This window comes from Phacochoerus africanus, chromosome 9 (assembly GCF_016906955.1).
Source record: "Phacochoerus africanus isolate WHEZ1 chromosome 9, ROS_Pafr_v1, whole genome shotgun sequence".
NCBI classification, from domain to species: domain Eukaryota; kingdom Metazoa; phylum Chordata; class Mammalia; order Artiodactyla; family Suidae; genus Phacochoerus; species Phacochoerus africanus.
In genome coordinates, this window is record NC_062552.1 from 36017676 (window position 1) to 36041643 (window position 23968).

Consider the following 23968-nt stretch of genomic DNA (forward strand, 5'->3'; position numbering starts at 1 on the left):
TTCAGGCCTCCCTCCCTGGGAGCAGAAGAAGACAGTTCTTCCCTGGGTTCCCTAAAGACAAAGGTCCAGTGATGGAGCCCAGAGCCAGAGGCCAGCAGTGGCTCCAATGTTGGGCAAATGTGTTTTAAGGCCTTCTCCTTCCAAAATGACATGTCCCGTCTCCAGAATTCAAGATTCTTCTTCCATTTAATATCATATTTGGTAACACTGTGAAGTCACAGAGCGGGGGGAAGGCAGCTCATTCTTAAAACTATCAATAATTTTCAGAAAAACACGTTGTGACTTGCCTTGCTTCCCCCCAGGGATTTTCTCCAGGGCACCCGTCACCTTGGCGCTCTCACGTAGAGGAGGACGTGCCCCAGAAGTGATGAGCTTTTCAGTTCAGGGTGAAAATGCCAGGCAGCAGTCTGAGCTCCTTTCTTATCACCAGGATGGTACATGGTGGTCACATTTTGGGGACCATCTCATTTATTAAAAAAATGACAAAATTATACCATGTCTGGGAGATCCGTTTTTTTTTTTTTTTTTCCTATGGGACGTTCATTCTAGTTGCCCAAGTAATCACAATAATCATGCAAGATTAGCACCTTCTGTCTGCAGCTCAGGCATTTGGCCATTGTATATACTTAATTAGGCTAAGGAGCTTATTAATATCATCATTCCAGTAGGTGATAATATTCCACGAACATATTCAGAGAATTAAGTAAGTGCATTTGTTAAAAGCTCAAACAAATGTGGCAAGTAGGTAAGCACAAAGAAAATTTTCAGCTCTGCAACCAGCATGAATTGTTAAATACTAAACATCTCAGGGAGCTGAGGGTTCATGATTGTGTTGGCATCCATTCAAAGGATGTTACTTCAGATGCTTGGAAGTTCTTATCTCAGCAAGGGAGGAGCAGAGCCAGCTTTCAAGACCTGCCCTGGAGGGGTAGCTGCAGATCATAATCCTTTCCATCTAAAGACCCGGCTCTGGTTGCCAGGGATACTATTTGGGGAGGGGGTGGGGGGTTGTGCAGCACGACCTCTGACCTCCACCCCTGTAGCACCAGAAGTAGCACAGGACACTCTCAGAGGTTCCTGGGCTCATTCAAGTCTCCGCTGCTCCAGGATTGGGGGGGGGGTACATTCTACCTGTTTCCAGCATCCCTGACTCACACTGGAGGCGAGCTTGCACGGGCCCCTCAGTGACTGAGGACCTAGAGGGCAGGGTTCACTTAAAGGGTAGCAAATAACCCCCAAGCACCAAGATGTTCGATTTGGCAATGCATACAGTTTTTAGATGGATTAAAACTTGAAAGCAGCAAGTTTTATCATTTGATATGAATGGCAGACTCTCTCACTCCAACGTTAAGCTTGGTTCTATTCACTTAATGTTAAATCAGCTAGTGCTTAAAAAAAGTCAGTGACCATAGTACATCCTGTCAACTTCCCAGAAAGCCTGGCGGTAGACTCCATCCTGGCTAAAAGATGAGCACACGCGCACACAGGGGAGGGCCCTGAGTCAGGCCAAATGTGGGCTTAAGGCCAGACGAAGCAGGATGATTGGCTGGAGGAAGCCTCGGAGGACTGCCCCATACAAGAGAGTTAAAGCACGAGTCACTCTCTTCCTCTTTTTCTTTTTTAGCCCTCTTTCTCTCTTGCTTTTTCCCCCTGGTTCTCTCTGTCTCCATCACCTCCAGTGGAACCTGCCTGTGCTTTCTCCACACCTATCCTCTCTCTCTTCTCTCCTAATAAACACTTATTCGCCTCCCTAAAAAAAAAAGTCAGTGGGAGGAAACAGGCCCGCGATAAGGCGCACTGCTGGGCAGACACCATCCGGCCTGTGAAATGACCGCCCTACACAGTCATTCTTGATGTGGGGCTTGTTCTCCATCTGAAGAGGCTGGAGATCAGGGGCAACGTGGCAATGAGTTTGGACATAAAAGATAAAATCAAACGGAAATGGCTCCAGCTTCCAGGTTCAAAAGTCACTTTTTTTAACCTGTTGTATATACCCGTGGCCTCTTTCTCATGCAGCAGGCCAGGCCCTCCATCTCGGCAGTCAGCTACTGAGGGCAGGGGGCAGGGGGCAGGGGGCAGGGATGTACTAGTGCAACGCGGGAGGCTCATTCAGGGCATCCCAAGGGAGCTGAGCTTAATGGAAGGAGCTGCTGGGAAGACTAGGAAGTCGTGGTGCAAGTGGGAAGCCAAACAAGGGCAGTTGGCCTTCCGAGACCACTGACAGCAGGGGAGGCTCACTGTGCTCACTGACAGGAGGGCGACGCACAGTGGCAGGAGGAATGGCAGCCGGAATCACGGGCCTGGAACAGTGGAAAGAACGTGGGCTTTGGGAGCTGGCGGGTTGGGATTACCAATGACTACTTGTGACCTTGGGCCACTCGATGCCTTTGGGCTTCCTCATTAAAATAGGGTGATAACACCACGGTGGTGAGGTTGCTGCAAGAATTAGCCAAAACATACACCAACCTGGAACCCTGTGGGGGCACAAAGTGGGGTAGCAATGCTGGTGGTAAGAGCAATTATGGGGGCGGGCATTGAATTACAAACAATACCGCCTGGAGGACAGCAAACCCACTGCAATTGACTCTGTTCACCTATGATACAACAGCTGCATCTCCCCTGCTCCCTTTCCTGACAGCCGCCTTTAAGGTCTGAATCAACACGTTATCTTGGGTGCAGTGGACTGAACAGAAGGTGCTCGATCCCCCAGCGGGCACAAAGTCCTCGCAAGAGTCCCAGCTCAGGACTTCAAAGCAGAGCCATCCCCCCTAGCACTTACTGGGTTCAATTCCAACGTCTCACAAATGTGGGGCCCCACGTACTAATGTAGGGCCCTGGGAGCTATACTCACCCTCGCTCACTTTCATTGGCAATGGGGTCTTTTCTATTCCTTTACTTCCAGAAGTGGAAGTAAATGACTTTAATAAGCTTGCTTGAAATACTGGTCATAATGGCCCTGTTTTCAGAGTCTGGGATGATTCCTACCCTCATCCTTTTATTTTTTTCCCCAGGAAACAGCACTGGAGCTCTTCATCCTGATGTTTCTGTTGTGGCTAAATGTTAGCAGAGAGGAGAGGCGGAGGAGGAGAGAGGCAGAGATGGACTCCAGTTTCTTTGCAGAGGCTGCTTCTCAGGAAGGAATGCAGTTTCCTCTCTTTGAACCTGAGCTCTGCCTTCATCAAGTTCTAGCACACATGGCTCCATGTCCACACGGATTTCAGTCCCAGTGGCTATAAGCTGGTCATTTGGGGGATAAATGCAATGCAGGAAGTTCAGGCTCTAAACAGGAGGCAAAGCAGATGATGAAACCAGCGTGGAGGCTTGTGCGGTGAAGCTTTGGGAGAGGTGAGGGAAGCTGCAGGAGGAGGTCCTTGCAGCCAGAGAACTACCCTTCCTCATTCACCAGGAGGGGTGAGGAGCGGGGGCGGCGATTGGAACATGGGTAGGTCGGGCTGATGGCCCTGGCTTTGGTGCTGCATCTCAACAGCTCCCAGCGATCACATCAGAGAGGTGGTGAACACTCAGAGATCAGGAAAATAGACCCAGAGAAGGGATGGCCATTGTGCACAAAAATAGAAATAATAATTTACAAGCTTCATGCTGAAATGCTAGGGGGAGAGGGATCTTGACATTTTGTTCCGGTGTATAAGGCATGATGAGTGCAAGACAAATGAACCTATGATGATGACCGAAGATGAGTTAGGTGTCTGATAGGCTCTTTGGTGTACTGGCTTTAGTGTCGTGCTTCGGTGAATATAAAAATACTGGCAGGGTCTTTCATGAGTTTACTTGCAACCTCAATCTTGTTTTTCATAAAAAGGCTCACTCCTTAATTACGACTTCCCATCACAGGATATCAGATCCCTCGTGGTGGGGGAGCGATGGACATCCGTTCTCCGTAAATTAGAAGACAGCAAAGCGTACATTTTCGGGCACAGCAATTGTTGAGAATCATCATTTCAGCAGGAGCTACTTTCCTTTAGCATAGAGGATGCTGGTAGTCAGCTGCTTCAAGAGCCCCACAGGTACCAGGAGAAGAGCAGACCCTCCCATTCTTTGAACTGGGGAAGGTGAAACATTGCAGGAGTAGGAGCAGGGAGAATCTGGATATTATCTTTGAAGCAAATGCACCTCTGTTTGAGGTAATCGAATCATTTCATCGACCATTTGAATCTCTATGTGTAAGGTTATCGCCACCATTCTTGGGGGAGACTCTACAAATGAAATAACCCAGATACAGGTGCTTCGGGGTAACACTCTTTAGCAGATCTAGGTGTCTATACAGCTAGAGAAATTTTCCGCCTAAATCTTCATGTAGATTGTCCTATGCCCAGAAAGTAGTGTTTGGGCTTGGACAGTGGGATGGTTAATTTTCTGGGTTGACTCGGCAAGGGCTTGCTGCCCAGATGTTTGGCCAAACAAGCAGATGTTGCTTTTAGATATGATTAACAGTCACATCAGCTGACTTTGAGTAGAGCAGACTATTCTTCAGAATGTGGGTGAACCTCACCCAATCAGTTGAAGACTTTAAGAGAGAAAAGATGGAGGTTCCCCGAGGAAGAAGGAATCCCACACTGCCCTGAGACTCCAGCTGCAACATCAACACCTCCCTGGGCCTCCAGCCCACAGATAGGTCCTGCAGAATTTGAACTTGCCAGCCTCCATAAGCATACAGGTAAATTCCTTAAAATAAACCAAAATCTCTCCTCTGTCTCTATCTCTCTCTGTTTCTATGTATCTATGTATCTATCTGTGTATCTATGTATCTATGTATCTATCCATCTACACACACACACACACACACACACACACACACACACACACACGTCTTGTTGGTTCTGTTTCCGGGGAGAACTCTGACTAATACAGACTTTGTGGGTGTGTGTTCTTGTTCAAGCGCTTCCTCTATCCAGCACAGACCACAGTGGGATGGAGACACAGGCTTTAATCTTCCCTCATCTTGTACGTGAATGGAGGTGCTTATCCAAGTACTGACTAGTGACTGTAATTACGAGAAAGACACCACTGGTATTTAGTGAGCTGGGCTTGGTCCTGCACCATGAAGAACCGCCCGACTCAACAGGCCAATGGCAACCCCACTGGGAAACACTGCTCTTGAGGAAAGATGTGACAAGGGGCTGGTTGCTGGGTGCAGCCCACCTGGACCAGTAACACGCTTGTGTCATTTAAGCCCGAATAGCTCTGTTTGGGGAAACAAACCGCTGTGGGCCATTTGTCATGGCTCTGATCCAGACATTGGCCTGGAGAGAGTGATTATGCTGAGGGGCAGTTGGGCCTGGAGTCCAAAGCAGGTTGCTCCTGGGAACACCTGGCCCAGGGGCTGTGAAGGCCTCCGTGAGCAAGGTCCAGAGCCCGTGGGCCAAGGGCCTCTGAGAGCCCCACTGCCAGATGTAGCCTGTAGGAAAGGTACTCTCAGGGGGGCATTTCCAACAGCCGCAAGCCTTTGGTAAAGTCTTGTAAAAGTCTGCCTGGCCGAGTGTGGCGCAGTAGCCAGGGGAGCAGGGTCCCTGAGGCTGGAGCTGTGGCTACCAGCACTGCCACTGTCAGAGGGCAGCAGGCCCAGCAAATGGCAGCCCCTGCAGCACAGGGGACGGTGGAGCCAGGGGAGGAGCCCTAGGCACGTCCTCCACGCATTCAGGAGGCAACCTTTGGAGACCCTCACAGGGACAGTCTCGGGACTTGTTTGGAGATGAGTGGATGAATTTCCAGCACCGAAGCCAGCAGGGACTCCAGCCACAGTCATTTGGAAATAAAAAAGGCAATGTGGAGTTGTCTGGCTTTCGCGGGCTGGAGAGGCCGGGGCTGTGTGAGACTCCTGGGGCGGTGGGGCGGGGGGGGACTTTCCTCTGAGACTGTCCCCCATCCAGGAACAGGAGTGGCAGCTTCCACAGGCGGGTGAGAGGCGAGAGGCCATGCAAACTGGAAAAGGTTGGTGTTCTCCCAGACACAGCTTGGATGATTATATTCCTAACGGATGTCAGGCCGAACGCACAAACTGCTGAAGAAATGAGATCTGGGTAGATGTGCTCTTTTTCTCTCTTAAAAATATCAAAAGCTGATGTTTTGCAGACAGCCTTGTGATGGCCACGCTGGTCCAGCCTCGTGGGGTCCAAAACAAACACACCTGATCTAGGTTTGGTCAGCATCAGGAGGCCTGAGAAGCGGCCAAGGAATTAGTGGAGGAATCTGAGGAGCGTTCCTCATCCCCAAAGGCCTCAACTTGAACTAGCTCTTGTTCTGGAGGCACTGGGTATGTGTGTGGCAAGGAGCGGGGGCAGGGCGGAGGGAGGCGCTTAGGAAGCCCGTTCAGGTTCCTCGGAAGGATCTTGGTGCTGACTCCTTCTTCCTGGTGATGGCTATTTGTAATCCTTCTCCTTGCAGTCAAGGGAATCAGGGAAGACTGAATGTGTGTGACACGCAGCTTCTGGTGGACATTTTGCTCTGGGCCTCGGCTGTTGTCTGTTGGTGACAATATGTTCGAGGCAATGGTTTTCTGTAGCACAGAATCGCAGAAATAGGTTTTTTACGGATTACTTGTTGGCAGAACAAAGTCAGTGATCCTTCCTGGGTCGTTATTTTGGCCATGAGGGGGCATTTAGTGGGACTGGTGATTCTTATCCGGATCTTAGGAAATCACCAACTGTGTTAGTACCCTGGATGAATGGCATCAGCTTGCAGTATGTCGTAAACGATGTAAGATCTTGCATGTACAGCAGGAAAAGAACAGCTAAGTATCTGGATCCAAACAGAGCCGTCCTAATTCCTAACAGTGTGACACTACTGGTATTGACAGGGACTTCTGGGAGGCTGTCAATGGGGTCCGAGGCCAGCCTGCGGTTTCTCTCCTCACTTTACTTCTCTCTGATCCGGCCCGCATTCTCCCCCTGCTGGTTTTCTCTGTCTTCTCTTCACCATTTGAGTCATGGTGACCCCAGCCTTCGTGCGGTGTCTTCCAGCAGCAGACCCTAGGACACGTAGCTTATTTAGGAAGTGATCCCTGGGCAAACTGGTAAGAAAGTGGGGAAGCGAGACAGAGAAAGCAGGCGGTAAAGGGGGCAAGTGCAGCTCAGTCCAGCAGGGACCTCTGGGGACCAGTGCAGGACACGTACCTCCGAGGTGTCCCTCCTGGGGGGTGGCTGTCAATTCCCTGGCACTAGCCTGCACTGTGCGCCTCTCTAGGACGGTCAGATAAGGCTCTCAGGAAGACTGGAAGGTGCCAGCAGCCGAGGCGATGTTAGTGTGCACACACGTGGAATGCATGGCGATTACGGGCTAGGGTTGCGATTGGGGTTAGGGTTTGGGTCCTGACAGCATCTGCTGTAGCCTTTATTTCCTGTTCTTCATCCTTCTGGTCTAAAAATGATGACTACTACCTGTAGTTAATACAGTCTCTTACAAACAGAGCCAATTACCTGACCACCAAGCCAGCAAAGAAAGAGGCAGAGGAAATTAAATATGCCAGCCAGTCCAATGCTTGATTCCTTTATAGGCCTGGCTGGTACTGGGGGGCCAGGTTTCTTTTCTGACCTGACACCTCCTAGTTTTCTACTGACCACATTTTAAAAGACAGTGCATTTCCCAGACCCTGGTTTGCATTCTGTAGGTTGGATTGGGCTACTCTCTCTCTTGCTGCCTCCGTTTCCCTCTTTGGATGACACTTTGGAGGTGAAGCTCTGATAGCAGAAGCTGAGCATGCCTTTTGGGTCCTGTATCTCCGAGCTTTGTGGATCTGCCTCTCATCAAATTCACATCACGGAAACTCTGACAGCCTGGACTTGGGCGATGTATGGCGATACTTATCATATTCATATGTCTTTTGTCATTCTGAATGTCATCTTAAGTCATTTTTATTAAACTTGTGAACAAGAAAGGAGAGGCTGTTACTGTTACTGTTGCTAGCTATTAGTGAATCAGAGCCTCTAATGAATGTAATAAGACAAGAAAATAAAATACTAAGTGCAAATACTGGAAAAAAATTTCTTTTGTGATGAATATGATTTAATTTCTAGAAAATGCAAGAAGCTCTAGCAAGAAAAAGCTCAATAAAATTGAAGAGAATTTGGTAAGATGAGTAGGTACAAGAAAAAAAGTATATATTTTCGTCTTTTTAGGGCTGCACCCGCGGCATATGGAGGTTCCCAGGCTGGGGGTCAAATCAGAGCTACAGCTGCCGGCCTATACCACAGCCACAGCAACGCCAGATCTGAGCTGTGTCTGCGACTTACACTACTGCTTACGGCAACACCAGATCCTTAACCCACTGAGTGAGGCCAGGGATCGAACCTGCATTGTCATGGATGCTAGTTGGGTTTGTTAACTGCTGAGCCACGACAGGAACTCTGAAAAACATTTTTTAAATAGATTTTTTTCTATCCCAAGAAGTGGAACAATATACCATTCACAAAAGCAGCAAAAATTATAATACTCTCAGGAAGAAATCCTACTCCTAGGACTCTATTCCAAGGATTGGCAATTGGGGCTGGCAAGCCAATCTGTCCTGCGGTCTGTTTTTGTAAGACTTTGGACTGTGAACTAAGAATGTTTTTTATATTTCTATAGAATTGTAGAAGAAGAAGAAGGGGAAGAAGAAGAAGAAGCAACAGAGACCATTTGAAGCCCACAAAGCCTAATATTTACTATCTGGTCCTTTACAGGAAAAGTTTACATAGAAGAGAAAGCACCAGTATATGTGCATGGTGTTTATTATAGCACATTTTATATGGCAGAAAAATGGAATAAAGCAAATACCTGTCAACTGGAAAATCACAGAAAAATGTCATGATGCAACCACTCTATAGACTGTAATGCAGCTATGAAAAGAAACAAAATATAGCCTCACCAGTTGATTTGGAGGAAATACACACACACACACACACATGAAAATTCATATATATATGAAATTCAGGATGCAGCAAAAAGCACTATACAGAGAAATGCACGTAATATGATTTTTATCTCTCTTTTTTTTGGTAAGACAAGCAACCTAATCCTTCATATAAGTAAATGAATTTAATATAATTGTATCAACAAGGAGAAAGAGTTTAGAAAGGCTAAAGGGGCATGAACATTTTTGTTTGGCAATGCATAGGCTTCAGAGATTTCTGAGTGGGAGGAGAAAGACTGACTGGAGCTGTGGCTTGGGGATAGTAATCTTTAGAATGCAGTCTTTATTACTTATTATCCAGAATTCTAATTTAAAGGTGGCCAATTTCTTATTGGCAGGCTACTGCCAAATCTGCTGTTTTCCTCTCCACCAGACCCTTCTGTTCAATGGCTTTCTCTCTTTTGGAATCAGCGCCCTTGGGTTCTACTCTAGCAGCTGAACAGCTCTCTGACTTTGGCAGCAGTTTGAGTCAACCCTGACTCTGACCTCCTTCCTCTGCAGCTCATCCTCTGCACTCAGCAGTAGAGAACCACTGCCATTACTAGTTCACAGAGGGACAGACTATGGAGTCACTATCGCCCCCTAGTGGCGTTAGGCCAGAGGCCTTCCCAGATCAGTTCTACCCCTGGCCTTCTGGATGTTGGACTCCTTTCTGAAAGGGACATCACCTCCGCGACTGGAATTAAAAAAGGTTTTTTTTTTTCCTAGTTATCTCACTGGGGGTGAGGTGAAGCTAAACCCTTCATGACTCCTCTCAATGACACGGCTTTTCCTTTTTACAAGATACTTCTGCAGGAATACATGGAATACGTTGGTCCACAACCTTCAAACACAGAACTGGCCTTGCTTTGGATTTCAGGTGCAGGCAATAAATAAACTTTATGTTTTTGATGTCCCTTGTCTATTTTGTTTACTTGGCACATTATCCACTTCTGTAGTCATTCCTTAATTATCTGCTTTTGTCTTCCAACAAAAGGGAGTACCCAAAGACCCTAGCATTTGCTAATGAGCCGCTAGGTACTGCAACATTCCAATTATTTATTAGCAGGTTTTCTAGATTTCAGTATCACCTAAACAAGTGTTAATAAGTCGCTTTGCAAAACACAATTAAGTTTTTTCAATGTTCAGGCATCATAAAGATGCCTTCAATAAAGATTAAATTAAGGAAATCAGTCTTTACCTCATTACAAAGCTTCTCCTTTCAGCGGTAAAATCACCAGGCTTGTGGTCTGGTAAAAGTTTTAACTGTCTGTATGCAGGAGGCATGTTTTCATGGGGTCAAAAGACAATGACGTGCAATCACCATGTTCAGTTTTGACCCACATCTGTTTCAGTGAGATCTGTGCTGTATGACTGAGATTATCTTGGACATTTTTGGGGCAATGTTATGATGAGGCAGGGTTGATAACCCCGGCTGTGGACAACTCTAAAATAAGCAGAGCAGACAAATCAGTCTTCTCCAAGGCAATTTTTAAAAATTAGAGAGAAGTAAGTATTCTAGGGTTCTTCCAGAAATCTTAAAAGAAAATTAAAGCAAGTGAGAGACTGGAAGAAAACATCTGTTACATATTCCCATAGAGAAAGACCCAATATCCAGAGGGTACAGCGTGCGTCTACAAATCAAAAAGAGAAATTCAACCAACCAATGGGCAAAGGATATGAGACATGAAAAAGCACTCACTTCCACCAGCTGTCAGTGAAATGTAAATTAAGAAAATAAGGAAATGCCATTTTTTCCCCCTCGCTCCAAATGGCAAAACCCAAAATGACTGATAGTATGCTGTAAAAGTGAGGAAGCAGAGAAATGGGTATTGTCACACACTGATGGGAATAGAAACTAATGCAACCCTTTTGCAAGGGCAACTGGGGAGTACTTAGAAAACTGAGACTGTGAATCTACCGTTATTCTCCCCAATTCTACTTCTAGGCATCTACCTCAAAGAAGCACTCATATTTGTTTGCAAAAAATGCACACATTGTGACAGAGAAAAATTGGAGAAAAAAATGAAATGTCCGTTACAAGGGAGTAGTTAAACAGATCAAGGTTTTCTTATACTTAAAAGCAGCCCCATCAAAAAATAGTGAGCAGTAGACCCATACACACTGTGAAGGGAGAAGAGCAAGGTGCAGGATAACATGTATATTATGGCCTTATTCATACAACAAAACAATGCATCTTGTTTAGACAGTACGTCTCCTATCTATCCATCTATCATCTCTCTCTATACAAATGCATAAAAGGGGATGGAAGGACGTGCATCAAATTGTTTAGAGCAATTACTCTGCTCTGGAGAGGGGATGAAGTTGGTTCCAGGGAAGGGAAATAAAGAGGGGCTCTTGCATTTTCAAGAGTAGTGTTTGAAAGCTCTAGAGCAAAAGGCACCCATGAATCACCAGTGCAATTAAAGACAGACAAAAATAACCTCAAAAGAGGTAGAAAGGTGGTCCTCCCTTAACTAACTGACGTAGCCCTTCTCTACCTCCTGCCAACTTCTCTGCTTCCTTCCTTAATTATCTTTCTGGGAGTAACAATGGGGAAAGTCTTCTTCACTAACTCCTTTTCCTTCTTTTTATCATCACCTTGAACTCAGAGAGGATATGGCCTCCTGGGCACCTATACAGCAGGGGGCTAACACCTCCTTCTTAGCTGGGTTGTGAATTTTCCTGCCACCAAGAGGCATTGACTTTGGAGCCCAACAGAAACCAGGTTGCAATCCCAGCGCACCCCCTTACTGGCTGTGGATTCCTGGGCATGATTATTAGCCCCCCTAGACCTCAGTTTCTTCTTCTATACTAAGGGGATACCAATGGTCCCTCTATCAAAGTCAGCTATTATGAAGGTGGCAGGGACTCAATGTCTTTGACTCTTAGTGGCCCAAAGTCTGTGCCTACACACACCACAGACTGCAGACACCTCTGTTCCCTCCCAGTCCCTTCCGGCAACCTCCACTCTGACCAGGCATGGAGACCAGGCTCTGGGGAGTCCCTGTGGCACTCCCTCTGGTTGCCCTGCCCCTGGGGCTCCTTTCAGATGTGCGCAGGCAGCTGCCTGGGGTCCTGCTGGTACAGTTTTTCCCACATAAACTGCCTGGGCTGGGCTCTACTTCTTGAGATGCCTGATTAGTGATGCAGCCTGGGTGTGCCCGAGACCTACCCTGCTTTTTACAAGTGGCCTAACCTCGGACATCTACCTGCCGAAGAGGAGCGCAGAGTGTGGGGGACGCACGGTGGTTTCTGCGTGGGGTGTCACTGCCGCTTCAGAAGGCCTGTGCTTTAACTAGCTCGCTTGCTGAGGAGCCACCAGTGAAAGTTTTAGGCTTAAGTACTGTGCGGTAGAGAGCGGCTGGTCCAGGGGGTCATGTTACCACATGAAGCCAACACCAAACTGTGGCCATCTCCACCCCGAGCAGACTGGCCACCGTGGGAGGAAATATTTCCACTCTCAGGTGTTCTGCTTTTAGGTTCTAAAAGTGCTTGGTGGTTTTCAGCAGGGGACTCAGTAGTGATTTCAGGCTGGTCGACAGTGGATGCAGCAACTTCCTATTTCTACTCTTTGCTGTTGAGCATCACTGACAAAGCCCTTACCCCCCCACTTCCACTTCAGTTACCATTATTCGCCCTTTTTAATTAGTGCAAGGAAATGAAATATGCTTTTTCTCCTTGGAAATGAAAAGACACGGTGCCAACTCTCTTCCCTGGCGAATGGTACAGTGAGCCCAGCTCGTGCTGCTGTATTCCAAGACAGTCTCGGGAGTTCCCGTTGTGGCACAGCAGAAATGAATCTGACTAGTGTCCATGAGGATGCGGGTTCAATCCCTGGCCTCACTCACTGGGTTAAGGATCTGGCGTTGCCATGAGCTGAGACGTAGGTAACAGGTGTGGCTTGAATCCTGCGTTGCTGTAGCTCTGGTGTAGGCCGGCAGCTGTAGCTACGATTCTACCCCTAGCCTGGGAACTACCATATGCCTTGGGTGAGGCCCTAAAAAGAAAAAAAAAAGTCTCCAATCATTTAGAGATGCTGACAGGGCCCTAGCCCCGAGGGACCGCCCACTCTTGGACATATGCCTGCCTTTCCCATCCATGAACCGTCTGGTTTACATGAAAGTTGGCACTTTTCTGCAGGGTTATTCTGATATCTAGATAACAGGATCTGCTGGCAAGGTTATTTTTGAAATACTTGTACAGAAATTATCATGTCAAGGATGTGCATTACTGCTACAGTGAGATTAGAATGCACCAGCTGCCTTCTGAAAATCTGAAATGACTCTCCGATGAGGAGGAGAAATTTTATTTTAAGGCATTTCATTAAATGAAATAGGTATTGGGAAATTGGTTATTTGAAAAAGATTCAACTTAGAGCCTCGGCTTATACCATATTCCACAATAAATTCCAAATGAGTTGAGTGGGAAAAAACAGAACAATAAAAAAACTATAAGAAAATTTAGGATAGCAGTAAGCAAATACCCACGTATGAACAAACCATCATTATCACTCTTACGATGACACTTTTTAAGTACAAAAGCCATGGAGGAAGTCACAAAAGAGAAGATCAATACATGTGACTAGATACAAATCAATTCCCTATATATTATAATGCATTTGACAAAGACTAGAAGCTACTGGTAAAACTATTGTTGGTAAAACAGAGACAAGGGTGAGGGGCTTCCTGGGAACCTGGAAATGAAGGAACAGATGTCCCCTTACAAGAATAGCACGTTTTTTCACCTCCAAGGACAAAAAGTGTATTTTGCTTTCTTACACTAATTAAAATGAGGGGAGAAATGGTCAAATCTTCACAGCCATGAGACAGACCCGATACGGGATGTCCATCATGCTGCTTGCTCTCCCTTCTGTTTATAAAACACAAATCTCCCCCATCACAGCCCCTTTTGCCTGGGTGGACACTTTCTGAAACACAAGACCGCTCCTCCTCCTTGGCCACAGCTGCCTGGACCAGAGGTGTGTTTCTGACCCCTAGGCAGCCCATTCTTGAGCTGGTGAGTGGCTGCTGTCCTGAAGGCTTGGAAAAGAGAAACTGGGCCAGTCAAGCTCTCTTTCTCATACTGTGAATTGAGAAACAGGCAAATCATTAGCTCATTATCCTGGGAACAGGATGTTGAAGAATGCTTTCCACTGGGGCTGGAGCAGACCAAAGCTGCGAGCAAGTGGGACCCCTGGTCCTGTAGGAGGCTGCAAGAGTAGACATGCACAGAGCTAACAAGAGGCCCCCAGGAAGGCACGGGGAGTGGGCTGGGTTCTGGAGCCGCCCTGGGTCCTGATCCCCCCCTCCCCCACCAGGTCCTAATTCTGGCTCCCCCTGTTCCAGGGGGGAGGGATCTTGGATCTTGTTGCTGCATCTTGGTGGGATTCTTGTCACTACCACATGTGCATCCTAAGCCTGAGCTGGCTCAACTGGGTTTCTAGGTTTTTTTTTTTTTGCTTTTTAGGGCCATACTGTAGCATATGGAGGTTCTAGTTGGGAGCTACAGCTGCCAGCCTATGCCACAGCCATAGCAACGCCAGATCCAAGCCGCATCTGCGACCTACACCACATTTCACGGCAATGCTGGATCCATAACCCTCTGAGCAAGGCCAGGGATCGAACCCACAACCTCAAGGTTGCTAGTCAGAGTCGTTTCTGCTGCACAACAGGAACTCCTCAACTGGGTTTCTAGTTCTGAACATCAAGAGAGCCAAACGAAAACTGATTTTTCCTATGCCCCAAAACAAAGGGACTTGGGGTTCATCTTTGAGAGGCAGGAGGGGGATATGATTACAGTTCAGTGAGTAGAAACCTAACAAATGGTGTTCTATCTTTTCAGGAGAAAAGTCTATTGTGCCCAGAGAGCGGTGGTCAGGCTGGAGACCGACTGTCATTGCTGCGGGGATTTTCGCTCCCGTGGGCAGCGGATGCCTGGTGGGGCGTGGCAGTGAGCCCCTCTCTCAAAACTCTTCTGTTTTGATTCCCTTTGTGCCTATTTCCTAAGCTTCCAGTAACTCATCTGCTTTGTTCCCTGGGAGAAGAGGCCCTGCAGGGAGGCTGTTTAGGACTTCCTGTCTATGAAAGAACATCCTCCACAGTAAATTGAAACCTTGCCCCTCTGGTTTATAGTGAGCTTGACTGGCAGGGGGGCAGACGGCCTGAATCCACCCAGTGCATCCTGGACTTTGTTTCATTCACTGAGGTAAGACCCTCCCCACCCCCCACCCCTGTTAGGACCGTCAGGAGGCAGTCATCTGTCTTTATTTATTTTGCGAATATTCCAACCAAACCATTGCTTCCTTCTTTCTGTGTGACAGTGATTAGTGTTACCCCTTGTCAGTTGATGTACGCTACAGCCCTCCAGCTTGCTCGGGTCATTTTTTGGTTGTTGTCTGATCTCCAAACCATGACAGCCAACAGTCCATCAATTCTATGAAGACATCGGTCATGCTGCTTGTGGGCTTTCGCCCAGACAACGGCATGGCTGGGGATTTCAACCTTCATCTGCTCTGTTCTTTTCCTCTCTAGATACACCGAGTCGGCCCGGAAAGATGCCCGTCTCGCCGGCTTGTCGCGACTCCACAATCTATAGCCATTCGATGACCTTTCCTGACAAAACGTCTTTTTCACATTGTCAACTACAGAGTCAATTGAAAATCAGTCCTTCCTTTTTGAGCCTCTTTAAAGAGGAACTACAGTTTATGGGTCCCGCTGTAGAACGTCAAGCAATACACAGTTGGTTCTCATACAACCACGTTTCCTCAACAGGAATGGCTCACACGCGATTGGTTAGCAGGGGGCCAGTGTCAGTGTCATACAGCAGACCCATCTGTTCTCATTGGGTTTTTTTTTTTTTCCTAGTAAACTCAACTTGAGTTTGGTGACACAGAGGTCGGCAGATACAAAGGGAGCCAGAAGAGCTGAGCCCCGAAGCTTGTGGGGACGCTCAGGATGGTCCACAGGCTCCTCCTCCCCGCCCTCTTCTTCCTGGTCCAGGTGGCCAGTGCTCTTTCTTAGAAGAAAATGCTCCTTTGCTGTCGGGGCCCTTGCCCATCTTTGTACGTGCTGTTCACGTCTCTGTCACTCAGCCCTCAGCCCTCAGCCCGCCCTTATACATTCTTCTATCATGAGAGTCTCATTTGGGAAGAAAGGGTGTTTTACACAGTGTTTCCTTATGCATTAGGATTTAACACATTTTTTTATTTATATTACTACTTTTTATTAGGATTGTAATCAGTTTTGTTAGAGTACTAGTTACAAAATTGCGTGGGTTTGGGGAGGTCTTCCCAATCTTCATGTGCCTACAATCCCTGCTAATTTTTTTTTAGTATATTTAATTTTGCATTTATTCTATTACAGCAGAAGCACTGGTACTTAAAACCAGTTTTTATTTTCAATTCCTCACTCACAGCATTCTTTTTTTCTGGGATAAATATTCTGTTATAGTCTCTCTATGAACTACTATCCATTCCTTTATAGATGTATCTTGTTTCAAGGCACAGATCAATTTCTGAAAGGTCTGTAGTGAATAGGATTGTTGTCTGCCCAGCATTTCTTCCTCTGGAGAAAGAAACCTCTTTGATCCCCTGAAAATCTTGTTCGGCTTATGGGGAGCAGATGGGCTGAAGCCCAAGGAGAGGGCACTGGCTCTAGGACCCGTCAATCAGTGTTTCATTCCCCTGGATGCAGGGGCTGTCTCAGAGATGTGCACGCAGCTTAAGCCAGGCCAGTCATTCCTCCCTCCCTCCAGGGACTTTGGCCAATATCGTTGGAAAACAATCCTGTTTACTGGGATTATGAATTCTATAGACCATGGAAACTTACGGCTCTCAGAGGCGCCTTCCACTCAGCGGGGACAGGCTATTAGAGAACCTAGTCAAGTGGCCCTGAGAGATGGGAGGGGGAGGAGAGGAGAGGGGAGAAGGGAAAGGACAGGAGAGGGAGGGGAGGGGAGAGGAAAGGGGGGGGGGAAGAGGGTGCAATTGAACACAGCTGTATTCCTGGGGTTTCCTGGTTACATGAGACAATAAATTTCCTTTCAAGCTTATAGCCAAACATCCTGGCCAATACAAACTGAATACAAATTAATTGAACTTTTTCATAAGTATAAATAAAAAAAAATAAAACTAAATACTCTTAAGGGGCAAGCGGAGCTTATTATTTAAAATCAATGTGGTGAATCAGTTAATAAACAAAAAGTCTGCTTTGTAACTTTTTTTTTTTTTTTTTAGGGCCATACCCGTGGCACAAGGAGGTTCCCAGGCGAGGGGTCGAATCAGAGCTACAGCTGCTGGCCTATACCACAGGCACAGCAGCACCAGATCCGAGCTGTGTCTGCGACCTACACCACAGCTCATGGCAACACGGGATCCTTAACCTGATGAGCGAGGCCAGGGATCGAACCTGTGTCCTCATGGATGCTGGTCAGATTCACTTTTGCTGAGACACGACAGGAACTCCCTGCCTTGTAACTTTTTCATCCTAACTTTTCTGCTTTTCTCTGAACCATCTCTTCCTGCAGAGAGGTAGTTACCGGGGAAATGTAAGGCACAAGTGGAAATGCTGGGCAGAGTGAAAGGGTCATGTCCGGACCTCTGCATTTCTTACTTTTGAGAACATAGCAGTTTTTCACTTTATGGTGACATATTTTTATTTTGTGGTCCCTGATGATTTCTGTACCTGCCCTTAACTGGGCTTTCTCTAATCCAGTGTATGGGTACTGGCCTTGGCACTCAAGCATAAGTACTTCAGTATACCCATTCCTACTATCCTTCCTATAAGTTTATGCTTTGAACTCTCTCATGCTTTCTGAGCATCAGTAAACCCACTCAGGCGGAATTGTATGGGGCCTGAACATATAACCCCTTCTCCTCTACTTCCTAAGCCACTGAAAATGATAGTTGAAACCCATGTGGGACACTACCTTCTACCAGGGCTGCTGTGAGCCCACAGCGCACCTTTCCGCAAATTAGAAAAAGGTGCACCTCACCTGATGCAGCCCTGGGCCAGCGCACGTGGAAGAGAAAGCGAGGGCAGGCTGGGCGTCAGACCCCACCCACCTCCGCAACTGAGTCCCTTGTGCAAAAGGTGACCCATCATTAGTCACGCGATAAAAACGCTTTTCATCTTCTTGGGCTGTGAATGTATAAGCCAGGGTCTAGTCTGAGCCTTGTGCTGGGAATATCAGGTGAAAGGCAAAGATTCGGGAAAACTGAGTAACAGCTTAGTGAGGTGTTAAATTCAGAAAAAAATTTCAGAGTCAGATAAATCTGAACTTATGGAGCTAGTGTACTATATTTAAACATTTCGAAGGACAGAAATTGATCTGGATTCCAATTCGGCCACTTAGTAGGCCACCTCCTGGAAACTTCATTTTAAAAAAATCTGCAAAATGACGATAATACTGTATTTCTAAATCTAGACTCTGTCGATTTTACGACCCTTTCTCATTACAGAGGTTTTTAAAACGTGGAAAAATGGCCAAGTGGGTGGTCATATGCTTCCTGATTTCAGCAGTATTAAGACTGTAAACACTGTATCTCGGGATCTGTGACATCTGGCAATTCCCCCTTACAGGTGATGGCTCTTCCGTGAGGATTAAGTGAGGTGTCACGCTTGTCAAGCTCTTGCCACCGCACAGTCAGCGCTCGATGAAGCTGCTGTGGGTGTGGTGGTTATTTGGAGCTGGTGACAAAGAAGAACAAACGAAGAGACTTGACTGAGGTTGCCACAGCCTAGCGCGATGATCTGGATGTAGTCTTTCCCTTACGCCAGGATGAGAGACTAGAAGTCATCATTCACTAGAAGGCTGAGCAGTTAAACCTCAGAAGAACACGGAAGTACAGAAAATGCACAAAACTGAAAACCAGTCCCATGAATTCGAGAGCCAGATCTGAGGAATGATTTTCCTCAATTGTAAATGTGCAGAAGAAACAGTTTTTAAAAGGGTATCTGTTCAGATGGTGGGTTGGGGGGGATCCTTCTTTGAATATGGAGTAGGAGACAGAAAACTTCCAGAATGTTCTATTAGCTTTTTCAGCGTTTGGGTTTTTTCTTCATTGCTTGCTAATGACTACTTCTCTTACATTTCTTGTGATTTCTGGAGTGATCTCAGATTGGTTTTCATTGACTGAAAACCCTTCTGGGTGGCATCCTGGACGGGCGTCTCCATGGAGGCCTGTGGAGGATGAAGTCAGAGGCTTTCACCTGCCTCCACAGCAGCTGGTTCCTGGACTGGCCGAGGGTGGGCCGGACGCCAGAGTAGCCATTCATTGTCCTTGTTCCCAAAGACACTGCTGCCGGCGATAGAGCACGGATGGGGAAAAACCGACGCCAGGTTTGAAAAGTGGCCTGGTTTATGCCACTGCTTCTGAAGTAGCCTATTTCTTTCCCCACGGTGTGGGCCTTAATGGCATCTCTCAGAGACAGGATGAAGGGAGGCAGGGTGTATGCGAACGCGTTCGAAATCCAGCCCATACGAGGCAAAGCAGCCTAGATGCTGCTGGGTGGGGACAGGCAACTGCCCTGACAATGGGTCTCCTTCCTGAAACAAAGACTTTACTTTCCAGAAAGATTCTAAATTGGTTATTCTCTTTCTTCTGTCAACTTGTTTCAGCATCAGGACTGATGTAAAGGGTGTACAGAAGAGGACTGCGAGGGAGTCTGCGGCAAGGATTTAATCTCCCTGGTTCAGGCTGGCTTGTTGTAAGACCAGGCAATTACATGGACGTCTTGGTTCACTGATTATGCCACGTAGATATTATAGAGTCGATCCTGAATTAATAGCCTGAGGGATTTTTAAGAAAGACACTCACTTGGCAGCTCTGGGTCACAATGTCAGTGAAACACCAAAAGGCCTGAGAAGCCAGTGGCAACCTGAACTCTAAACATAGGCTCTGGCTGATGTGTGATTCACAAAGACAGCTTTCATTTCCCCTCCGCAGGCCAGTGACACGTGCGCCCTACAGCGTCTCACTCCGGCCCCCCGGGGCCCAGAGGCAGGATGTGGCTTCCTGGGGGAGGGGAGCTGAGTCATCCCACGAGCATCACGGTGCGTCTGTGCCCTGCTCCCACCTCCTGACTCTCAGGTTCACTGAAGGCCTTGTAGGGGAATGAAAATTCCACTTGATTTAATTTCTCCCGAGGAAAAAATGTACTCAGCTACGTCACAAATCTTTGACATTAGGTTGCCTTGGAAATTGTAAATATGTGTATCGATTCTGTCTTGTACTTCCTCAATCTTAACCTTGAGTCTGAGATGCAGGGATGGGGGGCTTCTCCCTGTGGCCAGGCAGGCACTGTGAGGGGCTTGCTGAGTAACAGGCTGAGCCTCTGCCAGCCACTCACCTGGCTGCCTCCCACCTGCCCCCCGCCGGGATCAAGGGCACATTTAAAAGATGAGTGGCCAGGAGATGGGTCTTAGTCTGTTATTTGCTTAGAATGAAGTAAGAGTACCATCGGTTTTATTAGCAGGCACTTTCGTGTTAGCAGTACTTGCTCAAATCTCAACCTTGGTATGAAGCCTACTTATTACCAGAAAAAACAAAGGTCTCCTCGCCTAGGGTTGCTTCTAGTATTTCTGGACCTTCTGGGTGTGAATTACAGACATCCTTTCTGGAGGATCCATCACAGCCTCACACCCCCGGCCCCTGACTCTTGGGGCAGGGCACAGCCTGAGCAGCTGGAGGGCCTCATCTCCAGGGCGTGGCCATCTGGGTCCAACAATGCACGTTGTTGCACCAAAATTACGGTAACTTAGAATTACTTGTGATGACAGCTCACTGCGTTCAGAGTGAAAAACTAAGTATATTAGTTTAGACCACTGCTACCTTCCCTCATTAGTCTATTTCATTAGTGTTGGGACAGTTTTATTTTGGTTTAGAGAGTTAGATATTTTTCTTTTTTTTGGCTTTTTGCCATTTCTTGGGCCGCTCCCTCGGCATATGGAGGTTCCCAGGCTAGGGGTCGAATCGGAGCTGTAGCCGCTGGCCTATGCCAGAGCCACAGCAACGTGGGATCCGAGCCGCATCTGCAACCTACACCACAGCTCACGGCAACGCCGGATCGTTAACCCACTGAGCAAGGGTAGGGATCGAACCCGCAACCTCATGGTTCCTAGTCGGATTCGTTAACCACTGCACCACGAAGGGAACTCCAGATATTTTTCAAGAGCAAAACTTTATATCACTTTTTGGGGGAGGCACAGTTTGTAAAAGGTCTTTCCCTCTTTTCTCCCCAGGGGTGAGAACAGGCCATAATGTCCTTTCAGTCAGATGGTGACCCCCTGAAGCCTGCTCCCTCTTCCCTCCCTACTGGTTTGGATCCCTGACCCCTTTGAGAATCAGATAAACTATGGATATTATCTCTAGAAAAATGCTCCTGACCCCCAGCTTTTGTTGTTTTTCCATGCAGTTTTAGGGGGTTTGAGAATTCAGGCCACGAAAGGAGTTTTACAGAAGACTTGAAGACAGACCAATTATATTGAAATAGTTATCAACATTTTAAAACTTTTTTTTGATATGGAAATACCTATCTGCTTTTATATAAATGCATTAAATAACAAGATCTACTGGTGAGTCTAATAACTACTGTAATTTTGAAGTACTGATGAGCATAAAAGGTATTTTACGATGTCTGCCAACTGGGCTGTGAAATGAAAATACCTGTAATTTCCACTGGTGGCAGGTGCTGCTACTTCCACTGTGGCCTGCTGCTGACATTCATCACTGGAGGGAGTGTTTGTAGTTAGAGGTCAGTGAAAATAAAGGGGCATTTTTTCCTCCATCCAAGATCCTGGCCCTTGGGTCCAGAACCTTGGAGACTCTAGCACAGAGACGAAGCCACAAGGGATCCCTCCCGCACAGCTGCCCTGGCCTGGGGGATGGGTCTGTGTGTGTCTTCCAGCCTGGGGTGAAAGAAACATTTTGCTCTCACTTTGACCAAGATCTGAGGCATCACACCATTCTCAAGTTTGCCTCTTGCCTTAACCTCACCTTTCCAGGGATGCTCACCTACTGGGCAGCCTGCGCCCTGGGAAGGCACACTGACTCACTTTTCTGCTTCTCATCCTCCCAACGGCGTATGGAAATGGAGCTGAATAATGTGCACCTGGGCCCAGAATGTGAAGGATGCGCTCTGGGAGGTGGGAAAGTGTTTCACAGCCCTTGAAAATGTGATGCATCGCTGTCATTGTATGGTTAGGAGCAGTCAGTAAGCTACTGCTGGCAAACACCAGGGGAAAGCAAGACTTTCGCATTGGGATGCTAGAGCTGAGGCCTGCAGGAGGACAAAAAGTTCGAGTTCTGGACAAAAGAAAGTGCTTTTCCTGATGGATGGGAAGGGAGAAGACCAACTTCCAAGGAGAGGCGCAGCCTCTTTGGCAGGGCACTCCTCAAACTCGTTCCCACTACTTGGAGGCACATCATGACCTGGTTTTCACCAGGAACACAGCTTGTGAAAGAAGCTCACAGAATATCAGCGGCTTACCGATTTTACGTCTTGCTTCATTGATACTTTCTCCCAAGGCCTTTGCTTCAGAAAATCTGGAGGAGGGGAGAAGAAATGAGAGTTTAACTTTTCCTGTTCCTCCTAAATTATGTTTTAAAAATAAGATATTTCTGAGAGGTCTCTAAAATATGATAAAACTTGGTTGAAAGATATAAAAGATAGTTTAAATACATGAAATCTATTAAACAGAGAGATGAAATTTGTATTCATTCCTGGTATGGTGACTTTTTAGTCCCCTCTCCAGCGTAGAATTTCATTCTCATGTTCTCTAAGTTACAACTTTCCATTTCTAGTGTTTTATGATACAAGGGAACCAGAAGGGAGCACGGCTGTAAGGCTTCTGCACGGGGCTCTGTTAGTCACAGTACCAAGATCTTATAGTCAAAGAATACTTGGGGAACATTTTGTTTTTTCTGATCCCCCCCTCCCTTTTTTTCTGACTGGCAAACTATGGCTGGACGTGAGACAGATGCGGCCCATCACCAGTTTCTGAAAATAAAGTCATGCTGGGGCCCAGTCACACCCATGGCTTACTGTCTATGGCTGCTGTTGTGCTGCAAAGGCAGAGTCCAGTGGCTGGGACACAGACACCAGAGCCTGGAGAGCTGAAAATATTTACCATCTGGCTTATTTCCAGAACATACCTGCTTACTCCTGTTATATATGATGTTAAACCACATTGTACAAATATAAAAACAAGAAAAAAAAATCCCCTAATTATCCTCTACCCAGAAATAAACTCTTTCTGAGATCCATCCAGTCTTCTTTCCAGCCAGTTTTTACAGTGATCAGCTCATACCATATGGTTTATTCCTTGATTTTTTTTTTCCATTTTGCATTATGAGTCCTTCTCTCTGTTAGAAACTTCTCCATGATCTTAGGTGGCTACCTGTAGTCCACCAGGTGTTGTGCTGATGTTTACCTAATGAGGCCTCTCTGTTTTTCGACAGGTGTTCCTGAGACGCCCCCGAGAGCCCGCCCTTGGGCTGGAGAAGCAGCGTGGTAATGGTCCCTAGGAAAAACTTGCCCCTTACACGCAGTGGGCTCTCAGGCAATGTTAATTGCCCCACTCCTCAAATCTTTCCGGATCCCAGATATCATACTGTCTCATCCGTAAATGCTTTAGCCAGGTAGGATTTTGTTAGAGGCCATGAGGGGAAGAGGGCCCTCCAGGCAGAGGAACAAAGGCCAGAGCACCCCCAGTGGGCCTGGTGGAAAAGAAGCTTGAATTACGTCACTGCTATTTTCCGAAGGCGTCTCTGCTTGGCTGGGGGCTGCAGAGAGAAGTTTCCAGGGGAGGGGACTACATTTTCTCTCAGTGCTGGGTTTACCGGAACGCCATCCCTGGCTCTTCACTGAGGGTGTTCATGCTCATGGCAGGATACGCACGTTCCCTCTTCAGCTAGGGCCTGTCACCTTCTGGAGAGCTCAGCACTCTGAATCGCATCATGCGCAGGTCGCTGAGCTGGCCTCTGTCCACTGGGCGGACGGGATCCGAGGTTTGGTCCGGGCCACTCGATGAGAACTCTCTCCCCACTTTACACCCTCCGAGTCGGGGGCTCTAACTGGGTGG

At 47.2% G+C, this 23968-nt stretch overlaps 1 protein-coding gene across 1 annotated transcript in view; it reads right to left on the minus strand.

Moving 5' to 3' along the window:
• Positions 1-23968, minus strand: part of KIF6 (kinesin family member 6) — a 356939-nt gene that overhangs the window by 50054 nt on the left and 282917 nt on the right. Inside the window, exon 15 of the mRNA XM_047796598.1 lies at positions 22375-22430. Within this exon, the coding sequence (XP_047652554.1) occupies positions 22375-22430 (56 nt within the window). The remainder of the gene's footprint in view (positions 1-22374; positions 22431-23968) is intronic.